This window comes from Coenobita brevimanus, chromosome 90, assembly GCF_032717465.1.
Source record: "Coenobita brevimanus isolate Jiangsu-jjx chromosome 90, ASM3271746v2, whole genome shotgun sequence".
Taxonomy (NCBI): Eukaryota; Metazoa; Arthropoda; class Malacostraca; order Decapoda; family Coenobitidae; genus Coenobita; species Coenobita brevimanus.
In genome coordinates this window covers 30,009,929-30,031,290 of record NC_137043.1, presented here as the reverse complement: position 1 = coordinate 30,031,290, position 21,362 = coordinate 30,009,929, and the positions used below count along the sequence as shown (strand labels likewise).

Here is a 21,362-nt window from a genome sequence, read left to right as displayed (position 1 = left end):
CTATACTGTGACCATCCTTAGCCTACAAGCCTGACCTGGCACATACCTAGTCTACCCTGCCGAAATCTCACCCTAATTTCCAGTACTATTCTACATTGGCTGGAATCGTTCTACACTAAATAAATAAAGTCTTCCCTATACGAATTCAAGTCTATGCAGCCCTACCCTTCTCAGGATTCCCCTGCCTTGTCATGCCTTGCCCTGCCACATCCTGTCTGTCTTATCCTGCCCTACTCTTCCCTGGCCTGTCCTATACTCTGCCTAGCCTTATTCTGGCCGCCTTTGGCCTGCCTTACCCTGCCTGTCATAGCGTACCTGATGGTGTCCTGGCCTCCACAGCGTGCCTCCAGTCTCTGTTGACCCCCGCCCTCTTGCTGACGCGGCGTCCCCCTCGCCCCACCCACTGGGGATTGATGCCTCCTCCTGGCTGCCCTGCATCAACCTGCACCAGGGGAAACTACCTTCATCATCAAGGAAAAAAGGAATGTTCTGCACCGAGTGTACGAAGGCGTAAGCAAGCCCCCTATATCTGACGGTCATTTATCGAACACCATTGAATGTTTCATGTGATCAGCCTGCCTCACACATTAGAGTGTAGTCAGCGATGATACAGAAGAGAAACATGTTCTATCACCATCACATGCTTCAGGAATTACCGTAAAAAACTGGGGGCTTGTCCAAACCTTCACGTTCTTGAGGTCGGCATGCTCAAAATATCTAAATGTCATTTGCTGAACCTATCTCGAGAGTAAAGTTTGTGGCTTCTCTTCTTCGTTATTTCACGGGCTTTGCAATGAGGCATGAAGCCCAATCAACTCTGATCCTCAAACCTGTTCCATACATGACCATCAGAAATTGGACGTTTGTCTACACGTTTAACCTCTTTCACTGAAACCACTTTACTTCGATGACGTGTTTTATTCTATTCATGCTTCCATCTGACGTGTTTATTTTATTCATGCTTCCACCTGACGTGTTTATTTTATTCATGCTTCCATCAGACGATTATATTCAATTTCGGACAGACCTCCCGTAGCGAAGGGGTTTTAGAAGGCTACATCTAACTTCTCTAGTTCGAAACATCTCTCCAACGCTGAGTACAATCGTCTGGAGGCTGCAAGAATCCAAATAAATGTATGTCACTGGAGGGAATAATATTGGGGCCGTCCGTCCAGTGTTACCAGCAGATATAAGAGTAACACAGCGAGGTTTGGCAGAGCAGTGAAATAGTATAAGCTAAAGCTAAAATTTTAAGTGGCTCTGGAGGTTTTGTATCACATCTTCCTCAGCGATTAATTCTGCACATCACAGTTTGCCATCTTCTTGATTATTATTTACGCAACTCCATCAGTATTAAAATGATGATAAATGAGAATGCGGTGTTATAAATAAGAGAAATCGCTGAGGAATAGGTGTTATTTAGCCTCCTTTCCCAAATACACTGCGGCCCAGAGTACTACACTGTCTACCGAAGTAACAGAACAAAGTACTAAACTGTCTACAGCGGTAAAAACTAATGAGCAAAAGCTGTACTGAACAAGCAAATGTGTGGTACATGCAAAATTCATAAGCAGAAGAAGCTTCCATACTTACCGTTATAAATACTATACTTACAGTTTTATGATAAATCCAGATACACACTTATTGGCTGTTTATATCCTTTCACTCATTGATGTGCATTTTATTCTTGCTAACATTAGATGATCTGATTCAGCTTAAGGTACTTTGCAAAATAATAGACTTAGTTACAAGCTTCATTAACCCTTCACTTCAAAGACGTCTAGCTGACAAAATCAACATAGTTGTCGCCGGAATTACCTTTATTATTTTTTTTTTTTATGCACCAACTCTGGGCATAGGCCTAACACCCCGTTCCCTGGGGCCCAGCAACTCTCCAGTGGGGGAAAAAAAAAAAATCATTCTGCACGACTTACATAAAAACAACAGGAGACAAATCCAACACCAAAACAAACAGGAATCATACTTAGTGTCATACTTCTAGTTCATAGGAGACTTGGCATCATCTCTTAATCAGTGACTTGTTTTACATAGTACGCTATTTTACCCTTTTGTACAGTACGTCACTGGGCACGCTGTGTCCAGAGTTAAATATATATTCGCAAATAACATAAAAGAGAATATCACGGTGCAATATGTATAATAAATCACAAAGCAAAAGGTGGTAAGAAGTCTGCTAGGCTATGCAACCTTGGGATCATGCTTGGAATGAGGCTCACTTAACCCTTCCTATCCGATAGCGTCTTTTGCGTTTCATTCCTACTACCCACCACACTATTTCACTCAGTCTAGAAAAGCCCCATAATGGTATATGAATCAATGAAGAACATCCCTCAAGTTCAGAAAGTCTAACCTAATCTGAATATAACTGTCAGAAGATAGCCAGCGTAATGCAATACATGTCACCGTCCTGAAAGCGCTAGGAATACTATTTCCAGCCGATTTTATTCAGCAGAAGAAATTTCCTGCAAGTAAATTCTTTATCATCAAAAATAAAGACTACTGCTGCCGTCTAAGGTTCACCACTGCTGCTGAAAGTAGAAGCTGGACGTGGAATAACCTCTTCATTTGGATTATAGCTTGTATTTTATTCTTCTATCTATCTATCTATATACCTAGGCTGCTTCCCCCAAGGAAAGGGAGGTAGCCGAGACAGGACGACTCACTCTCCATTTACTCATCCATTCAAACACATTCATTCGCATCTTAGCCCCAAAGGGGAGAACGGACAGATCCTCACCGCATCACACCGCACAAGGGTCAACTGCGCAATGCAAGCAGTGACATCCACAGCAGGGCCCGACAGCAGAACTGGTTTACCCCTGCCACATCATAACAGACCCATCCCCTTACCCGCACCTGACCTGACTAGCTGACTAGCTGATTTTATTCTTAATACCACAAAATGGTTTTCTTCTACCTGGGAACCATCACTAGTAGTGAGTGGGCTAGTGAAGCCTATATCTAACTCCTTCACCTCCAAAAGTCTCTCCACAGCTGAATACAATGGCCTGGTGGTAGCAATAATAAAATTTAAAATTGGTCTCTGGAGCGAAGAAATTTACCCCTATGCTCCGAAGTCTTTCATATTTTGCTGTTGCTGGTTTCAGAGGCTTTTATGCAGCTTAGGACACACTTTTCGATCGGGGGGGGGGGGGGAATATAAGTATGACTTTCATTAACCCATTCACTACTACATATCCTTCTTCCACTAAATAAATTTACCTAATGGTTCTCTCTCTCATATCTATCTCCCTATTTATCTATTGCCAGATCCGTTAATCCCCTAAGAGTTGGCCACAAACAAATCGCCTCCATGTCGCCCTGTCCCCCGCCAATTCACTGCCCTTTCCCCAAATCACCCCCCCCCCTTTCATATACCTCTCCACTTCACCCCTCTCTCTCATCCTTAGCCTCCCCCTCCCTCTCGTCCCCTCCACCTCACATACACCTCCGTTAGTCTACCGTTCTCCATCCTCTCCAAATGGCTAAATCACCTCAATGTATTTCCCCTGACGCTTTTAATCACACCCACCATCCACACCACAACGCTCCTTCACTTCCTTATTTGTCAGTATCTCTCTCCATGTAACTCTGCATGCTCCTTTCATATAACTCATTTCAACTATTCTCACCTTTGACTTGTGTCCTTCCAATAAGGTCCAAGCTTCACTTCCGTATCTTAGAGTTGTTATCACAATACTATCATGCTGCGACTTTTTTACTTCCAAGCTCACTTCCCTGATTCTTTTCATTGCTTTCAAAGAACCACTAACTTTTCTTCCTTGCTGCACCCTTTCAAGCACCTCATCCTCCAAAATTCCATCCTTACTCATTATACTACCCAAGTACTTAAATGCACTCACATTTTCCATTTCCTCATCATCCAACCTCATTGTGCATTCACTGACTTCATTTCTCTCGAAGGCCATAACTTTACTCTTCCCTACATTCATCTTTAGATTCCGTTTCTTACACACTCTCCTAAATTCATTCACTAAGTCTTGCAGCTCCCCTTAGTCTTCACTTAACAATACAGTATCATCTGCAAACAACAATACAGGAAGTTTCCCTGAGAACCTCAAACACTACATGGAAATATGACACATCCCTGTTTCAATCCAACATTCAGATGGAAAAATTCATTCAGTTCACTATCCACATGCACCCTCGATTAATACTCACGGCATTCAACAACTTCCCATTTACTCCGTATATTCTTAACATTTTCCACATTCCGTGTCTATCCACTCTGTCATATGCTTTCTCCAAATCCAAGCAGACCGCATACAACTTCTTTCCTTTCTCTAGAAACTTTTCCACTATTGACCTAAGGATTAATATCTGCTCTACACAACCTCTTCCCTTCCCAAAACCTCCCTGTTCTTCTCCAACTACTTCCTCTGTTATTTCCCTAACTCTGTCAATAAGTATCCTACCATATATTTTTCCTATTACACTAATTAGACAAATGTCCCTATGATTACCAAACACTTCGTTTTCCCTTTTTCTTTTGTACAGGGGAATAATTATACCTGACTTCGAATCCTCCGGGACTCTACCTTCCTGCTTGGCCAATCTGCACATCGTTTATATCCATTCTACTACTATCTCTCCCCCATGCTCCATTATTTCACCACACACTCCATCAATTTCTGGGGCTCTCTCCATTTTGACTTTCTTCATTGCTCCCACAGCTTCCATCCTACTGATCTCTTCCTCCTTTCTCACCACCCTCTTTCTCCCAGCCACTATTACTTGAATCACTTTCACTCTCTATGTTTAACAGTTCCTTGAAGTGTTCTCTCCATCTGCTCACTTCTTCTCTTTTGTCCACTAGCAATCTACTTCTTTTATCTTTCATTCCCCTACTAGCTTCTTTATCACCCTAATTCTCTTTACCTCCTTCCAGAACATAATCTTACATTCCCTCCACTTTAAACTCAAATTCCTTCCGAATTCCTCATCGTCACACACACACACACACACACACACACACACACGACATATATATATATGTATTAGTGGTAGGTGGTGGCGACCATCATCCACTCACTTGATGTAGTGCTGCCTACGTTTTCCTTAGCCTTTATCATTCTGTTTCTGTGCCTGCCTTCCTCTCTTCCTATTTCTCCCATTTTTCCTGTCACTTCTTATTGCTTTTCTTTCCTTTACAGGTGGCTTTACATTGATTGACAAGCCAAATGGTTTCCTGTAAGCCAAGAAACCATTTACAACGCTGAGTGGTAACCACATAACCAAACCATACGTGCTCCCTACGTGTCAACAAGTGGGTTGGTAGAGGGTTAGTGCCCCTCCCCGTAAAACAAATAACTCAAATAGCCACCCCTTACGGGACTATGGTGTCTGGCAATAGACAGATAGATAGATATATGTATATATATATATATATATATATATATATGTACAAATATTATATACCGGATATATATATATATATATATATATATATATATATATATATATATATATATATATAATCTTTCTAACCTTATATCATCCAAGCCTTTACTGCCCCATCAGGTGAGCAGAAGCCCATGGTTAGGCTAACTGGTCCAGGCATTTAAGGCATGGGGAACTATTCGCTCGTCAGTGAGTCACATTATGTGAGCAATAAACCCCAGCCACATCAGTCTGTGCCTTAACCAACTAGACCACCAGCCATTTGCAGACCGCAAGAATACAATGAAAAATACAGTCTCTGACTGAAGGGACTGTCCTACCGATTGAGCTGCCTCGATGGGCTTGTGGTCTAGCTTGACTGTGGGCTGGAGGCTGCTGCGAATTGGTGGCTGGGCTATGGGTTGAAGATGCACTAATCCAGGCTTGAGGTCGTTGCTGGGCGGTGACAGCAGGCTCTGACTAGTTTGTGGGCTGTCTTCAGCTGGGGGTTTGGACTGCTTGGGGTCTTGGGTGGACTGGAACTCCCTCCTGAGTCTCAGCGAAGACTCAAGGTCGCTCAACTCGAGGTCGGCGGAGTTGAGGAGTTGCTGGAAGAGCGGAGAGGAGGTGACCTGAGGCTCCAGCTGCCCGGCCACACGCATCTGTAGCAGTAGTTGGAAGGAGAAGCTAACAGGTGCCAGGCAATGCGAACAGCGTGGAGAGATGTGGAGAACACCATCCGACGTTTTGCAAAGCACAAGTTGGGATTGCCGAATAATCTACTGAAGGGTCCTATTACTGTCAGCTTAGGAAAATCTGTAGCACATTCTTCCTTATCAGTTTATTTCTGCATGACTTGTTAATTGGTCTTTTGTAAGTTATTTATGCAACAGGTGACAATATTAAAATATACGTAATATGAAAGTAAATGTTTAAGTGAAACACTGAAAATAGATGGTTAAAGATGAGGTTTGAAAGCTTCCTTAGCTGATGAGAAAAGGCTTTCTAAAATCCCTTCCTTCGTGACTCTGCATATTACACCTTACTAATCGCTTTAGTTAATTAAATCAATTATATACGGTATCGACTAAAAACAGCATAATAACATATCATGAAATATTAATGCACCAGATGCAGAAATATCTTGAAAAGAAGACGTGCTAGGAAAGCTACCTTAGCCGACATGATTACAGACCCTAGGAAAGCACATAAAATAGAAAACAAGCTACTACTCCTAGCAAACAGCAGTAGATAAGTGAAATATTAACAGGAGTGGCGGAAGCAGATGGTACGAAGCTGCGACAATTACTAAAGTCACATGTTACGCAAATAACTCCTTGGATCCGGTGACGTCTTACACTGGTTTAGTCTTGCTAACTCCAGGCAATTTCATTCAATTTTGGGGCAACTTTCTGTAGTGGAGGAGCTAATAAAAGCAAATCTAATCCCATCCATCCACCCATCATCCAAACCTATGCCACCCCATGAGGAGAGTAGAAGCCCGGGGTTAGGCAAGTTGGTCCTGACATTTAAGATGAGAGTGACCAGCCTCACTCATCCCTGAGAGGCAATACGTGAGCAATAAACTCCAACCACCCCTTGGATATAAACCTGCATAGGCTCCATCCGATTGGAGCGTCTTAATTACCCATTAACCACCAGGCGCCATAATTAGGTTACATGGTTACCACCCAGCGTGGTAAATGGTTTCCTGGTGTACAGGACACCATTTGGCTTGTCACTTAGAGTAGCGTCACCCAAAGGCAGAAGGAAGAGGAAAGAACGAAGGAAAGAAAGACAGAAGAGGAAGGAAGGACGAGAAGAAAGCAGCACTACATCGAGTGAGTGGATACTGAGCGCCCCCACCTACCACTAAAATCTAATCCCTCCACTCAGAAAAATCACCGGCTGGATAAAACCGTCAGGTGATAGCAAGATTAAATGTGACGTCCCCGGGCTAATGGGGTCAATGTTTTAGAGTGGCAGAAGCACATACGGTAGGAAGAAGGTGTACATATCAGCAGAATCACAGGTTATAGGCTACTGTCTAACTAGGGGTAAAAACAAAGCTGGTATAAAAAAGCCAATTAGAATATATTAGGGATAATATTGAAGCATCTACCATAAAAAAAAATGCCAGGGGTATTTTTCAGCGTAGTAAAATTGCCTACTGAACTACTTTACTCAGTGTGTCCTTGGTGTGGGAAAATGTTAAGAAGTGAAGAAGATCGTAATGAATATGAGAGAGAGAGAGAGAGAGAGAGAGAGAGAGAGAGAGAGAGAGAGAGAGAGAGAGAGAGCACACTAATTCAACTGAAGCAGAAGAACATCGTGATAATAGTAAGAGGTATACAGTAAAAAATACCAGAATTATACACAGTGAGAAGAAGGAGAAATATTGAGGATCTGTATGAAAGTTATGTGAGTAAGAATGATATATATATGCGTACAGTATTAAGAAGTATCGATGTGTGTGTGTGTGTGTGTGTGTGTGTGTGTGTGTGTGTGTGTGTGTGTGTGTGTGTGTGTGTGTGTGTGTGTGTGTGTGTGTGTGTGTGTGTGTGTGTGTGTGTGTGTGTGTGTGTGTGTGTGTGTGTGTGTGTGTGTGTGTGTGTGTGTGTGTGTGTGTGTGTGTGTGTGTGTGTGTGTGTGTGTGTGTGTGTGTGTGTGTGTGTGTGTGTGTGTGTGTGCGTGCGTGCGTGCGTGCGTGCGTGTGTGTGTGTGTGTGTGTGTGTGTGTGTGTGTGTGTGTGTGTGTGTGTGTGTGTGTGTGTGTGTGTGTACCCACCTTCTCTCCATCTTCAGGTCTGGACTCTGGACTAGGGGTGGACACATGGCTTTCCTCTGCTTCGTCCCCCTTTCTCTCCACTTTTCCTCCCTTCCCCTCTTCCTCCTCCTGCTGGGACTCCTGCCAACAAAATTCACATTAGCTTGGAATTGTCAGGGGAAAATTTAATAATATATACATCTCATCATCATCATTATCAGCCGTTTGAGTGTCCACTGCAGGACAGGCCTATCCAGTCCGAAGTGGGGACGATACAGCCTATGTATCTCTACCAAGTGGCTTAGGCTGTCTGGTAGAGATTGTATGTATGGTGAGAAGTGTTTGTAATGTGATTTTAGTGTTGGAGTGGCATTGGATGAGTGTGTAGTCTGTGAACCAAGTGTAATAGGCCTGCGCAAGCCGACTGAGAGCAAGCATACTTTATAGCAAGGTAAAGAGAAGAGTATACTGAGAGGTAAGTACAGCCCCCCCGAGCCGCGCAGATTCTGTGACGTCAAAGTTAATAAGAGAGAGAGAGAGAGAGAGAGAGGTGGGGGTGGTGGAAGAAAACGGGAGCTTGACAGAAAACCATCTGTATGTATGGTATGCTTTTATATTATGAATGTTCATACAGGTCGCTACTCAACACACCTACACAGTAATGGAACTTACTTGTTAAACTCGGTAGTTGAAGAGTAGGCACTGCTCCTTTCTTGAATTTCCTTTGTCCAGGAGGCACTGGTAAACCAAGCAATTCATACTTAAGGTTGCGTTCAAAGGCCGTACTCTCAAAATGACCGCTGTATACAAAACCAGATGACCGATTTTTCTTTGTGTCACATAATTCAATCCATTTTTTTCTAAGTTCTTCATCTTTCGGCAGTGCATGAAAATGTATTCTCTTGTCACCTTTCACATGAATGGATTTGCATCCACGAACTATACAAATTGTTGGCATGTTCACAAAATTATCTGTATTGCCATAGCCACCCCTAAAAACAGAAAACGGAGTACCTATTCACAGGCAGGTGTGTGTGTGACTGGCGTGTGTTGAGCAGGATGAGCTGCAGTCTGTATTAACTATGACGTCATGCGCAGACCGAGACGTATTTTAGCTCCCCCTCACCCCCCCATGAAACTACCTTTCATTCTCTTTACCTTGCTTTATAGTATGTGACACTGATTCAATCACAGCATCCCTTACGTCCGCCAAAGCAGTACGTGGCCGGAAGAACGCTCCCAAAGTTTATTACCCTGACGAAGCGTGAACCCTCGTTCTCCTATGTACGAAAACGCACACTCTACCACTGTACCACAAAGGCTCATATACTGTATACTGTATACATACATACATACATACATATATATATATATATATATATATATATATATATATATATATATATATATATATATATAATCTAATCCTGTGTTGCCCCATGAGAAGCATAGGAGCCCGGGGCTAAGTCCTTACATTTACAATGAGAGTGACGAGCCTCACTCATCCGAGTGGTATTACCTGAGCAATAAACCCAAACCACCCTTTGGATATAAACCTACATAATTTCAATCCGGTTGGAGTGCCTTAATTACCCATTAAACCACCAGGTACTAGTAGTAGTTGTTCCGTAGGCAGTCTGGCTGAACAGCCCCGAGTCGTAATGGAAGACCACAGCCGAGACCGGGCTTTCCCACAGAGCTCTCAAGGAGTGTATGTTGTGTTGTTGGCACAGGCAAGTGTGTGCAACGCAGTCTTCCATAATGTGGTTAATAGTATCTGGTGCTATGTTGCATCCTGGACATTCATCAGCGACTGTGTCATCCAGCCTCTTCTGATAACTCGGGAGGGCTGGATGATGCCCACATCTCAGCCTGGCTAGGTGGACCCTGTCCTCTTGAGGGAGGTAGGATTCAGCAGGGTGGATATCAGGAGGCCGTGCATGCAGCTGTGTGTTGTCTTTGAGTGACTGAATGGAGCGGCAAGTGATTTGAGCATGGATATGTTTCTGGAAGCTGGTTTGAGGCAGGCAAAAGGGGAGAGATGACAGTATTTGTGTATGATATCGTGTGCTGGGAGTTGTCATGATGCTCCTTGGTATGTGTGGACGTGCTGCCATGTAGTGTAGTGGATGTTGTGAATTTTACTTTATCTATATCGTCTCAGTGTTGACATGCTTAAATAATGCAAAACAGAACACCAACCAGCCGTATGTATGGACGACCGGGAAGAGGCACTTACCCAGTGAGACACTTGATGTTCTCTTTTATCTACATCATTTTAACCCCTTCAGTCTGATGGTGTTTTTCGATTTCACTCTTGTGATTTCCAGACAATTTCTTTCATGTTACGAGAGTGTCTTTATAGTGCATGGTTTAATGAAGGTTATATCTGAACCTCAAGTCTGAATAGTCTCTCCCAAGCAGAATAAACAATTTTTAAGTTGCAAACAGTAATATGATAATAATTATTGGAATGAAGAGGTTACTGTCGACACAGATTGCATAAACCGCGTAGTGTACCAAAGACTAATAATCAGCCATAAGTAGAAAGAAGCTAGTTGGGAAATGGTCCAGAAAGCACGCTATGCAGAGGAGAATGCCGCCCCATGACGCAAAATCCATGACAGAACAGTGTGAGTGGTGGGTGTAATCAATAGCACTGGCACAGGGGTGGCACGGTACACGTGACTCAATCCACAAGATTTCATCATCATCACCACGACCTACCATCATCATCATCACCACGACCTACCATCATCATCACCAACTACCATTATCATCATCCTCATCCTCACTAATTACCATCATCATCATCATCATCATCATGACTTTTTCGCCACCTAAGGCTGGAGATAGGCTCTAGAAGAGAAGGACCTTTCAGGTCAGGCATTTCATATGCAAAAAATAGCAGACACAATCAGCATAATTAACACACCGTCAATTATGTACCAGTTATATGTACCAGGCAAAGTATACATTTAAACACTGTTTACAATGTGAAACCACAAAATAAATATACTGTATAGGTAAACAAATAGATCTGGTTACAAATTTGCATGGTTTAATCAGGAATAAAATAAAATTCACACACACACACACACACACACACACACACACAATTAAACATGGTACTCACGGCCAAACTGTGTAGCGTATTGATAGTGGTGCTGCGAGGAGGTGGTCCAGGAGGCCGCCTATACGCCTTGCTGCTATCATCACCGCCCTCCTCTATTTCCTCAGGCACTGCCAACAGAAGCAATACCCAGCGAGTTAGAACTGTATTATTAACAAGAATCAAAGTGCAGTCTTTTTCTTTTTTTTCTTCTACCGGTACTCTTGTTGCTGGTAATTTTTTTTTCAACTTAGGAATGACTTATGCCCATGAAAAGTATAATGAAATCAGTATCTAACCCAATCCATTTGTGAAGCCTAAAATACATCCACAGAAAACAATAATAAAACAAATCCATCACCAAACTGAAGGCGTTATAAGAGGGAAAGATGAGTGGACCCCCTCCCTCCCCCTCATTTCTGACGATAAGTTTTGAAGCATGTGATGATGATACATGTCTGACCTTTCTGTATCGCAACTGACTGCTCTGTAATGTGGTACACAGGCTTATCACATCTAACAAGTACAGATGGTCCATAAATGACCGCTAAAAATCAGAGGCTTGCTTAGTTTCGCATTATCAATTCAATGGCAAGTGGCATAATTTAAAAAGTGCTTGCTGAAAGAAATAAAAAGCTGGTTGAAAGAAATGTAAAAAGTGTTCAAAGAAAGAAGTTTAAAGTGCTGGATGAAAGAAATGTAAAAAGTGTTCATAGAAAGAAGTTTAAAATAATGTTAGATGAAAGAAATTAAAGAGTGCTTGCTAAAAGAAGGTAAAAAAAAACGGGAGGGGCTAACTGAAAGAAATAAAAAAGAGGGTGCTACTTGAAAGAAGTTAAAAAAGAGTGTTGGGTGAAAGAAGTTATTAAGAGTATCAGTTGAAAGAAGTTAAAGAAATAATGTTAGTTGATATATGTTAAAAAAAAGAGTGCTAGTTAGAAGATTTTAAGAATGAGTACTGGCTGAAAGAAGTCAAAATGTGCCAGCTGAGAGGTTAAAAAAGAGCTGCTGAAATATGTAAAAAAGAAAGTGTTAGTAAAGAAATTGGGAAAAGTGTCCTAGTCGAAAAGAAGATAAAAACAGTCTCAACTGAAAGAAACTAAAAAGAATACCTGTTGAAAGACGTTAGAGTGCTAACTTAAGGAAGTTATAGATAGACTGCTACCTGAATGAAACTAAAAGTGGGATTTCGAAGAATTTATATATAACCCCTCCAGTTTAAAAAAAAATCTTCCCTAACCTAAACAGAATCGTCCACTGGCAGCAAGAATAAAGTAAGAAAGAAGCCAGAGAATAACTAACTTACGATCACACAGGGAGAGAGTTCTGAACTGGTGTCTCTGTACTCTTCTGCCTGATACCAGGGACGGCAGCTTGGTCTGTAGGGGTGGATGGATTAATGGATAGGTGGATGGATGAATAAACACACACACACACACACACACACACACACACACACACACACACACACACTGAATCAAAATGTAACTCTATAATTGTCTTTCAATATATCAGTCAAGATCTATCAAACTATAATGATCAAAAAATCAGGATTCTTATATCTCTATCAGTTAATCAGTCTACAATTACATCTATTAAAGTCAGCTTCTAATTATCTGTAACTAAATCAATCGGTCTCTATCTCTATCTCTATTAATATATCAGTCTCTAATTATCCCTATCAGTAAATAAATCAGCATAAATTATTCATACATCAGTCAGTCAAACTATCTCTATCAGTCAGTCAGTCTATTATTAGTCAATCGATCAGTCTATAATTAACTATCAGTATAAATCATTAATTACCTCTACCAATGAGCTTTGCAATCATCTATCAACTAAATATATAAATCACACATACCACCTATCAATCAATCAATAAGTCAATCAACCATTGTATCTCTGCGCAATTATCTATCCCTCAAACTATCAACCAGTTTGCGATTAATTTTTTTTATGAATATATCAATACATCTAATTATCTATCAACCAACACATCAGTTAGTAATTATCTATCAACAAGTCAAAATTTACCTTCATCGTTTATTAATAATGAACCCATCTGTAATTACCTATCTATCAACCACTATATCAGTCTGCAATTATCTCTTGTCATCTAATATATAACGCTGTAAATCTCTCCCTATAAAAAGATACACAATTAGGCCTATCGTGCCTCAGTGCCCCTCTCTTTCTCGTCCCCCACCCCTTACCCTAGATTTAAGCCTTAAATTCACTCCTGGACATTACCCTTAGCCCTTACCTTCAGATCTAATACTTATCCCTTGCCCTTAGATCTGCGATTATCCTTCAACCTTATACCTAACCTTAATACTTAATCCTAGACATTATCCTTAGGTCTAACACTTATCTCCGACTTTTAATTCGACCCTTGACTCTCCCTACCTATTCTACTTTCCTGACGTCTATCTTCGCTAATTTCTTTATATTTTTGTTTTTCCCTCCCTCTCCCTCTTATCCTACTTCCTCTTCTTCCTTGTTTCCCTGTCTCACCTCTCCCCTTCTGCCCCTGACTCTTCTCCCTCTATCTCTTCTATTTCTCCTCCCTCTTCTCTTACTTCCCCTCCCTCTCCCTCTTTTATTTCTTCTTTCTTTCCCTTTCCTCCCCTTTCCCCTGTCTCTTTTCCTCCCTTCCTCTTCCTCTTCTAGTTTCCCTCTCATCTTCCAATACATCTTCTTCAATCTCTTCTCCTCCCCCCCCTCCCTCCCTCCTTCCCCTCCCTGCCCTCCAACTTACTCCTTTGCCGTCATCCTGTAACGGGAGCAGTCTGACAGGGGTGGCAGAGGCTCGCCCGCTGCTGTCGTTGCTGTCGAAGTGCAATGGCGAGAGCCTAAGGGAGAACAGAAGAGAGAATTAACACTCGAGTATATAAATTATTACTATCATCCCAAGCAATAAATTATCATTATCAGGGGAACTAACACTAGAATGTCATCATCGTGAGAATTAACACTGAATGTCATCATCATCATATTCAAACCATATTTCTTGCTACTACATTGGATGGGTAGGATCAAGAAACACAAGTACACACATTAGCGTTTTGTCCTTTACAGACAGAGAGATGTATTGGACATTCCTTGATTTGTGTTCGGACATAACTCAAAGAAGAAGGTAACCCTTCTCTCCTCCTATCCACCCTTTTAGCAGTACTTACGTGAAGGAATTTGAACTCTCTCTCTCTCTCTCTCTCTCTCTCCGTTCCTAGCGTATTCTTTCCTCCTTTTCTCCATCCTTTCCTCCATCCACACACTACTCAAATGAAACAACTAGGCCATCTTCCTCTTTTTAACAAAGAGAGTGCTCGCTCACCAGTTTATCCTTTATATATTATTCTCTTCATCCCTCTCTCATCCCTCTCTCCGTCCCTCCTTCTCTACATCTTTCCCTCTTCTCCATCTCTCCCTTCTCTTCACCAATCCCTCCATCCTCCCAACACTCACGTAAAGGAACTGGGCGGTCTCTCTCCTCTGCCTGCCGTAGCACTACCAAAAAGGGTTCTCTCTCGCTCCCTGGGGGTGAACGGGCGTTTGGTCTGCACGGTCCTCACGCCCACACGCTGCACACCCACGTTCACGCCCACGCCCACGCCCACGCCCACATTCAAGGACGCCCTGGCCTCACGGATAATTTCGGCTGAGGTCTTGCGGTCAGGGGGGGCGTAGAAAGGGGTAAGCATGTCCCCCCCGCAGCCCCCCATCTCCCTGCGTCTCTCCACTGCTTGGCTCATTGTAGAGGTTGGGAAACGGAAGAGGAGAAGACGGAGAGATAGAAGGTTGGAGAAGAAAAGATGGAAGGAAAGAGAAAAGGAAGAGAAATTAGGAGAAAGCTGGAATGAGGAAGTACAAGAATAGGGATGAAATCTAGGAAAAGGGGAGGAAGAGAAATAGAAGATCAAGGAGAGTAAGCAGGAAATGAGAAATGGATGAGACAAGAAAGCAGAAGAGGGAGGGAAAGTATAAAACAAGGAGGGAAGTAGGACAAAAGAGAGGGTAACACTGCAGAAGATATAAGAAAACAGGCTAGGGAAGTGAAGTAGAAGAACTGTGAGGAAAAGTAAGGGCTATAACCAAGTATAACCGTTTGAGCTAAGGGCTAGGGATAAGTGTTAAATCTAAGGATAAGGGTTAAGACGTAGAACCAGGACTAAGAATGTGGCATTGATTTGTATGTAACAGGTAAGTGTTAGTGCTAAAGCAAAGGGCTAAAGCTAAGGGTGGAAGTAAAGGGTTAGATGTAAGTGTGAGTGCTGGGTCAAAGAATATTGTTTACAGTCAGGGTAAGGACTATGGATAAGGGGTAAAGGTAAGGCCGTGGGGGAGGGGCGGCCCCCCAGTTCAGCACGGGGACCTGAAAAGAAGAAAAAAGCCTATTTGACAAGTGAATCAATACAGCATCAACTTTTCACACATGGCACCACTAACCTACATACTGAGCCATACACATACTGTCATACATATATAATCATATACGCGGCAACATTGACCTACATACATACATACATACACGCACACACACACGCACACACACACGCACGCACACACGCACGCACACACGCACGCGCACACGCGCGCGCACACACACACACACACACACACACACACACACACACACACACACACACACACACACACCTAGTTTTATATATATATATATATATATATATATATATATATATATATATATATATATATATATATATATATATACACACACACACACACAGAGTCATAAAAACGGTATCTACTCGTATCCCTGAACATATACACACAATTATACAAAACCATGCCCATAAATCTCATACACAAAGACAACTCTACAGCCATAAACACGTACGCGCGCACATCCACCCACACACACACACACAGTCATACTGTACATGCATACTCAAATCCACAAGCATACATACCCTGTAAATACACATCCATACACATTTATATTTCTTATAATCACAACTTGTACATATATATATATATATATATATATATATATATATATATATATATATATATATATATAAATATATATATACGTACCTACATGACCAACCACATAATTCTCACACACACACACACACACACACACACACACACACACACACACACACACACACACACACACGCACAGCACACAATTATATGATGACCCCCTCCGCTTACACCCCCCTCCCCCCTCTCACCTCCATCCCACAGCGCATGTGTGTAAGGAGCATATTGACGAAGGGCCGGCTGCGTGACCTCAACTCCCGTGTGACCTTGACCATAACATATTGCTCTACCTCCTTCCCTACACGCACCACACCACTAATTCTCCTCAAAGGTCGGGTTCATGAAAGGCTCTAATCAATGTTTACGATAATCTAATCTCAGTAACTGTTAACTATAGATAGCGAGTGACAGATTCTTGTTTTTCATACTGGCACATTAATACTGACTCTGATTTATTTCTGAAGTGACTAGTATATGTATGAGTGACGGAAAACTTATATAACCCTTACATGCCAGGAAAGCCATTGCCAATTTATTATATATTTTCAATTCGTTTAAGATGTCCCTGGGCCGTTAAGGTAAAAAATAATATAAGAATCTCTTATTGGACAGGGATACCTTTGATTCCCATTTGATTCAGCTTGGGTAACACGTCTCTGGACTGTACGGGTTAAAGAAAAATTTACAGCACCAAAATTTTTCCCTAAACACGGAAACTGAACTAAAAGACAGCTAAATTCAAGACCCCTTAATTTCGAAATGTCTGACCGCATGGAGTTCAAAAAGACTGGAGATCACAGAGAATGGGAAAGGACAGATGAGGAAGATCGGTTACACATATGAAAAGACACAGTAAGGGTTAATTCCTGTATCAGCGTTGCATTGAGAGGGGTCTGACTGGTCCTGTAGAAATACTGACCCGTTCAGTGAGAGGATGTATATTTAGTTTATTCTTGCTGCCTCCAAGCGATCATATTCACCCAGGAAAGATCTCTCGTATTGCACAGGTTAATGAAGTCTGTATCTGACTCCTCCAGGTCGAAAAGTCTCTACAAGGCTGAATAAAATCGTCTAACGGCAGCAACAAAATATATATAAAGTACGTCACGGGAGTGCTGTCAATACCCTCCTCAATAGGGCAACGTCTATTATATTCGTTCTGCCACCCGCCGATTCTGTTCAGCTTAGGAGACGTCTGGTATCAATGGGATGAAATTAAGTTCCATTAATCCTTTACATAACACAGATCTTCCCCTGGCTGAATGGAATCGTCTGGCAGTAGCGAGAACTAAAATAAGATGGCGTAATCGTACTGAACAGGTGGAGCCAATACCTCTCTCTCTCTCTCTCTCTCTCTCTCCTCACCTCTCCAGATATCATGACTGAATTCCATCTGCTGCAAGAAACATTATATAAATTTCGTTACAATGGTATTCCCTGCCTTTCCTGAGACCAGTATAGTATAAAAACATCCCCGCTAACTCCCTCCCCGTCAATGAGACATCCCTTGCATAACACAGCACAGGCGATGGATTTTAGTGCCTCAGGGTCATATTATCTACCCCTTCCGTTCGATGATGTCTATTTCAATTTACTCTTGCTACCTACGGGCGATTTAACCAAGCAAATGGAGACACTTTCATTAATTGCCCCACAGAGGCGGTGGCCCAACCGGTAGAGAGGTGGCGTCCGGTCCTAACGGACCCAGGTTCAAATCCCGGCTGGGGCAGGGAACAGTTTAAGGATTTGAATTTCATTAAATCAGGCTTTACTGATCTACCAGATGACCCGCCGACATGTCGTAAAAATACCCCCGCTAATACCAATACACCAGTCCTGTATGAGACAGCCCTAGCATGTATTCAATATGGACGGTGGGTGTTAGCGCCGAAGTGGTGACATGTAGAGGTGTATGGTGTGTAGGAGGACTGCTGGGCCTTGATAGCAGGCTGTGAAGCCTATGCCCAGAGTCGGACAATAAAAAAAAAAAAAAAAAAAAAAAAAAAGATGTGCATTCAATGTTGCATAAAATCGTCTGGCAACATTAAAAACGCAACACAATATTATGTAACCGGATTCAAGGTGTTAAGCGTGTGGTCACATAGGGGAAGAGAAGCCCCCTAATTTTTTACGATAATTTCTGGAGCACGTCATGAAGAACGAACGTGTATAACCTCTAGTGTTGCTGATTGCACTTAGTAATGTGGGATGCAGGCTAAAGAGCACACGTAACCACGGATATTTCAAAAAAGTTTGTTTTAAAAGAATGGGGTTCCTCTATAGTCTACATACTCGCTTACAAAATTTTTATTAGACTCTATGAAGTGATGGATGAGTGTGTGCGGCTTCTTCCGACATGCCGCATTCCAAGTGGCACACGGGGTCTCGTAACACCTCTTTCTTAGCGATTTATTTAGCATATTACACCTTCAGCGTTTTTCTTTTTTTTTTTTTTTTTTGCATGTTACGTACTGTTCTGTATATCGTTTTGATGCCGATACAGTTTACATCACCAATATGCAGGAGGACATTGAGATGTAATGTGAAATTTTAATCGCCGTGTTACGAAATCTTCAAAGCCATTCTGAAACGGACTTCGTAACTTACGTTCAGTGTTTACCCTCCTCTCCATAAATACTCCAATCCATACTTCCTCCCTCACTCCCCACCCTCTCTCCTCCGCCACTCCAGTCATCCTCCATCATCTCTCCCCAGCCACTCCAACACTTCCTCTACTACTTCAACCCTCTCTTCCACACTATCCCAACACTCCCTCCATCACTCCCCACCTCTGTTGCCCACCATCACCACCACTCCAGCACTCTCCGTTTTTCCCCACTCTCTCTTCCCCACCATCATGCCCATCATTCCAACACACACACTCCCCCAATCCAATCTGCCTCAATCAGCCTTCCCTTTCATTAAACACTGCACTGCAACCAATCCTACCCCCTTTTACCACCCCCAATCACCAACCCCCCTACCCCCACCTCCACCACCCCTGCCACCTCAACCACCACCAACGCCATCATTACCCCCCCTCAACCATCCAAGTTACCACCATCACTACCTTCACTACCCCACCACTACCACAAAACCCACTACAAATACCACCACTACCAATCCAATCACCATCCACACCACCACCATCACCACTCACAACACCATCACTGCCACCATTCCAAATCAACTTCAAGATCATTGACAAGGCTTCGTGGAATGTCTGGGGGGGGGGAGGTTGCAGGTTCTAGGGAGCGTTAGATATTGCTGGAAGGAAGGAAGGAAGGTGGATGGATGGATGGAAGAGAGAGAAGACAGATGAATGGTTGAGTTGAAAGCTGGTATGTGGAGTGATTAACATTGCTAAGACAAACGTCTCTCTCTCTCTCACACACACACACACACACACACACACACACACACACAAACAATTCCCGGAGCCACCATCTGACCGAACAGACATGACGAGGTGGCTTCTGGGTAATACAGGAGTTATAGCTCATTAATGCAGCCTGCCAATGTGTGTGTGTGTGTGTGTGTGTGTGTGTGTGTGTGTGTGTGTGTGTGTGTGTGTGTGCGCGCGTGCGTGTAAGGTGGTCACTGTGCTTCTAATTACTCTTACTGCTGTTGTTTTTGTTTGGGGTAATTTTGTTGTTGTTGTTGTTGTTGTTGTTGCGGTTGTTGCTGTTTGAGGTCACGTAGCTGCTGTTGTCAATATTGCTTTTGGTCGTGGTGATGTTGTTCTTATTATTGTTGTTATAGGTGATTGTTTGTGTTGGCAGTGTTTTTGCTGCTACCGACTGTATTGTTTTGTTGCTACAGTTGGTCTTTTTACTGTTGATCTGTTTGGTTCTGTTGTTCCTGGTATAATTGTTTTAGGAAAGGAACACCGGGCTCAGGGTAAAACTGCAGATTATTTCTTTACATATAATCAAAACTTCAAGCCCTATAAACAAGAACTTGGGTACCTGACAATAGTATTCTTCCACGTATTCGAGAGAGAGAAAAACGAAAATGGTAAATTCCAAGAAAGTGTTCATATTTTGCCGATAGAAAAGAAAAAAAATGGTAAAGTCCAGCTGTACCGCTCGTCTAATTTTGATGTGTGTGAGAGAGAGAGAGAGAGAGAGAGAGAGAGAGAGAGAGAGAGAGAGAGTGAGTGAGTGTGTGTGTATGTTCAGGTCGAGTCATCAAGTATATTAGAAAAAAGAAAAAAGGAACAAGTGGAATGTCAGGCACCTAAAGAAGAAGCCTTGACCCCGAGACGTCTTGCTGTCACTTAGAGATGATTTTGTTCAGGTTGGGGAAAGATTTCAAACGGGACGGATTACATGCTGAACTACTGTAAACCATTCAGTACTGTAATGTTTATATAAGCTTGACAAAATCGCCTGAAAACAAAGAATAAAAAAGAATAAAGGTAAGCAGTATTGAATTACTCATCTTTCTATCATATTTTCCAAGTCTTTATGCGAGGATGATAAGCCGCCGTGAGTTAGTCCTTCACTCTGCTGTGCATGAGTGCAGGGATACTTGTGTGTGTTGATATATATTGCATACAAATACTCACACACACACTCATAAAAAGGGGGCAGACGGTTCATGAAATATTAAGGGATCTCACACACACACACACACACACACACACACACAAACTAGAAGGTGCACATCCATCAACAAACATACAAAGTGAGGGTGACGGCGATTAAAGTTGTGTGTGTGTGTGTGTGTGTGTGTGTGTGTGTGTGTGTGTGTGTGTGTTTTCAGAGTCCAATTCGGTGGCACCTGTAATTGATGTCACTTAACTGCTGATACTGACATGCAGGGAGACAAAGTAATCACTGGCACCACGCACGCACTTATCACGCTACAACAAACCAGGAAGAGACACTGTTTCAAAGCCAATAAACATTGATTCAGGAAATAAATGTAAATGAAATAATTAAGCAGAAAAGAGGGTAATAGATCGTTGAACCAAACCCTGAAATATTTACATACGGACAAACAGATGAACTTACTTGTGATATTCTGCTTCCTCTAACGGCCACGGTAA

General features: G+C 42.4%; 1 protein-coding gene across 1 annotated transcript in view; it reads right to left on the bottom strand.

The window, feature by feature from the left end:
- Positions 1 to 15,051, bottom strand: part of LOC145411526 (armadillo repeat-containing protein 2) — a 40,595-nt gene extending 25,544 nt beyond the window's left edge. The window contains 8 exon segments of the mRNA XM_080281537.1: positions 297 to 390; positions 4,786 to 4,792; positions 5,763 to 6,083; positions 8,209 to 8,304; positions 11,324 to 11,430; positions 12,606 to 12,710; positions 14,069 to 14,151; positions 14,765 to 15,051. Of these exon segments, the coding sequence (XP_080137663.1) occupies positions 297 to 390; positions 4,786 to 4,792; positions 5,763 to 6,083; positions 8,209 to 8,304; positions 11,324 to 11,430; positions 12,606 to 12,710; positions 14,069 to 14,151; positions 14,765 to 15,051 (1,100 nt within the window).
- Between the last annotated feature and the right edge of the window lie 6,311 nt (positions 15,052 to 21,362).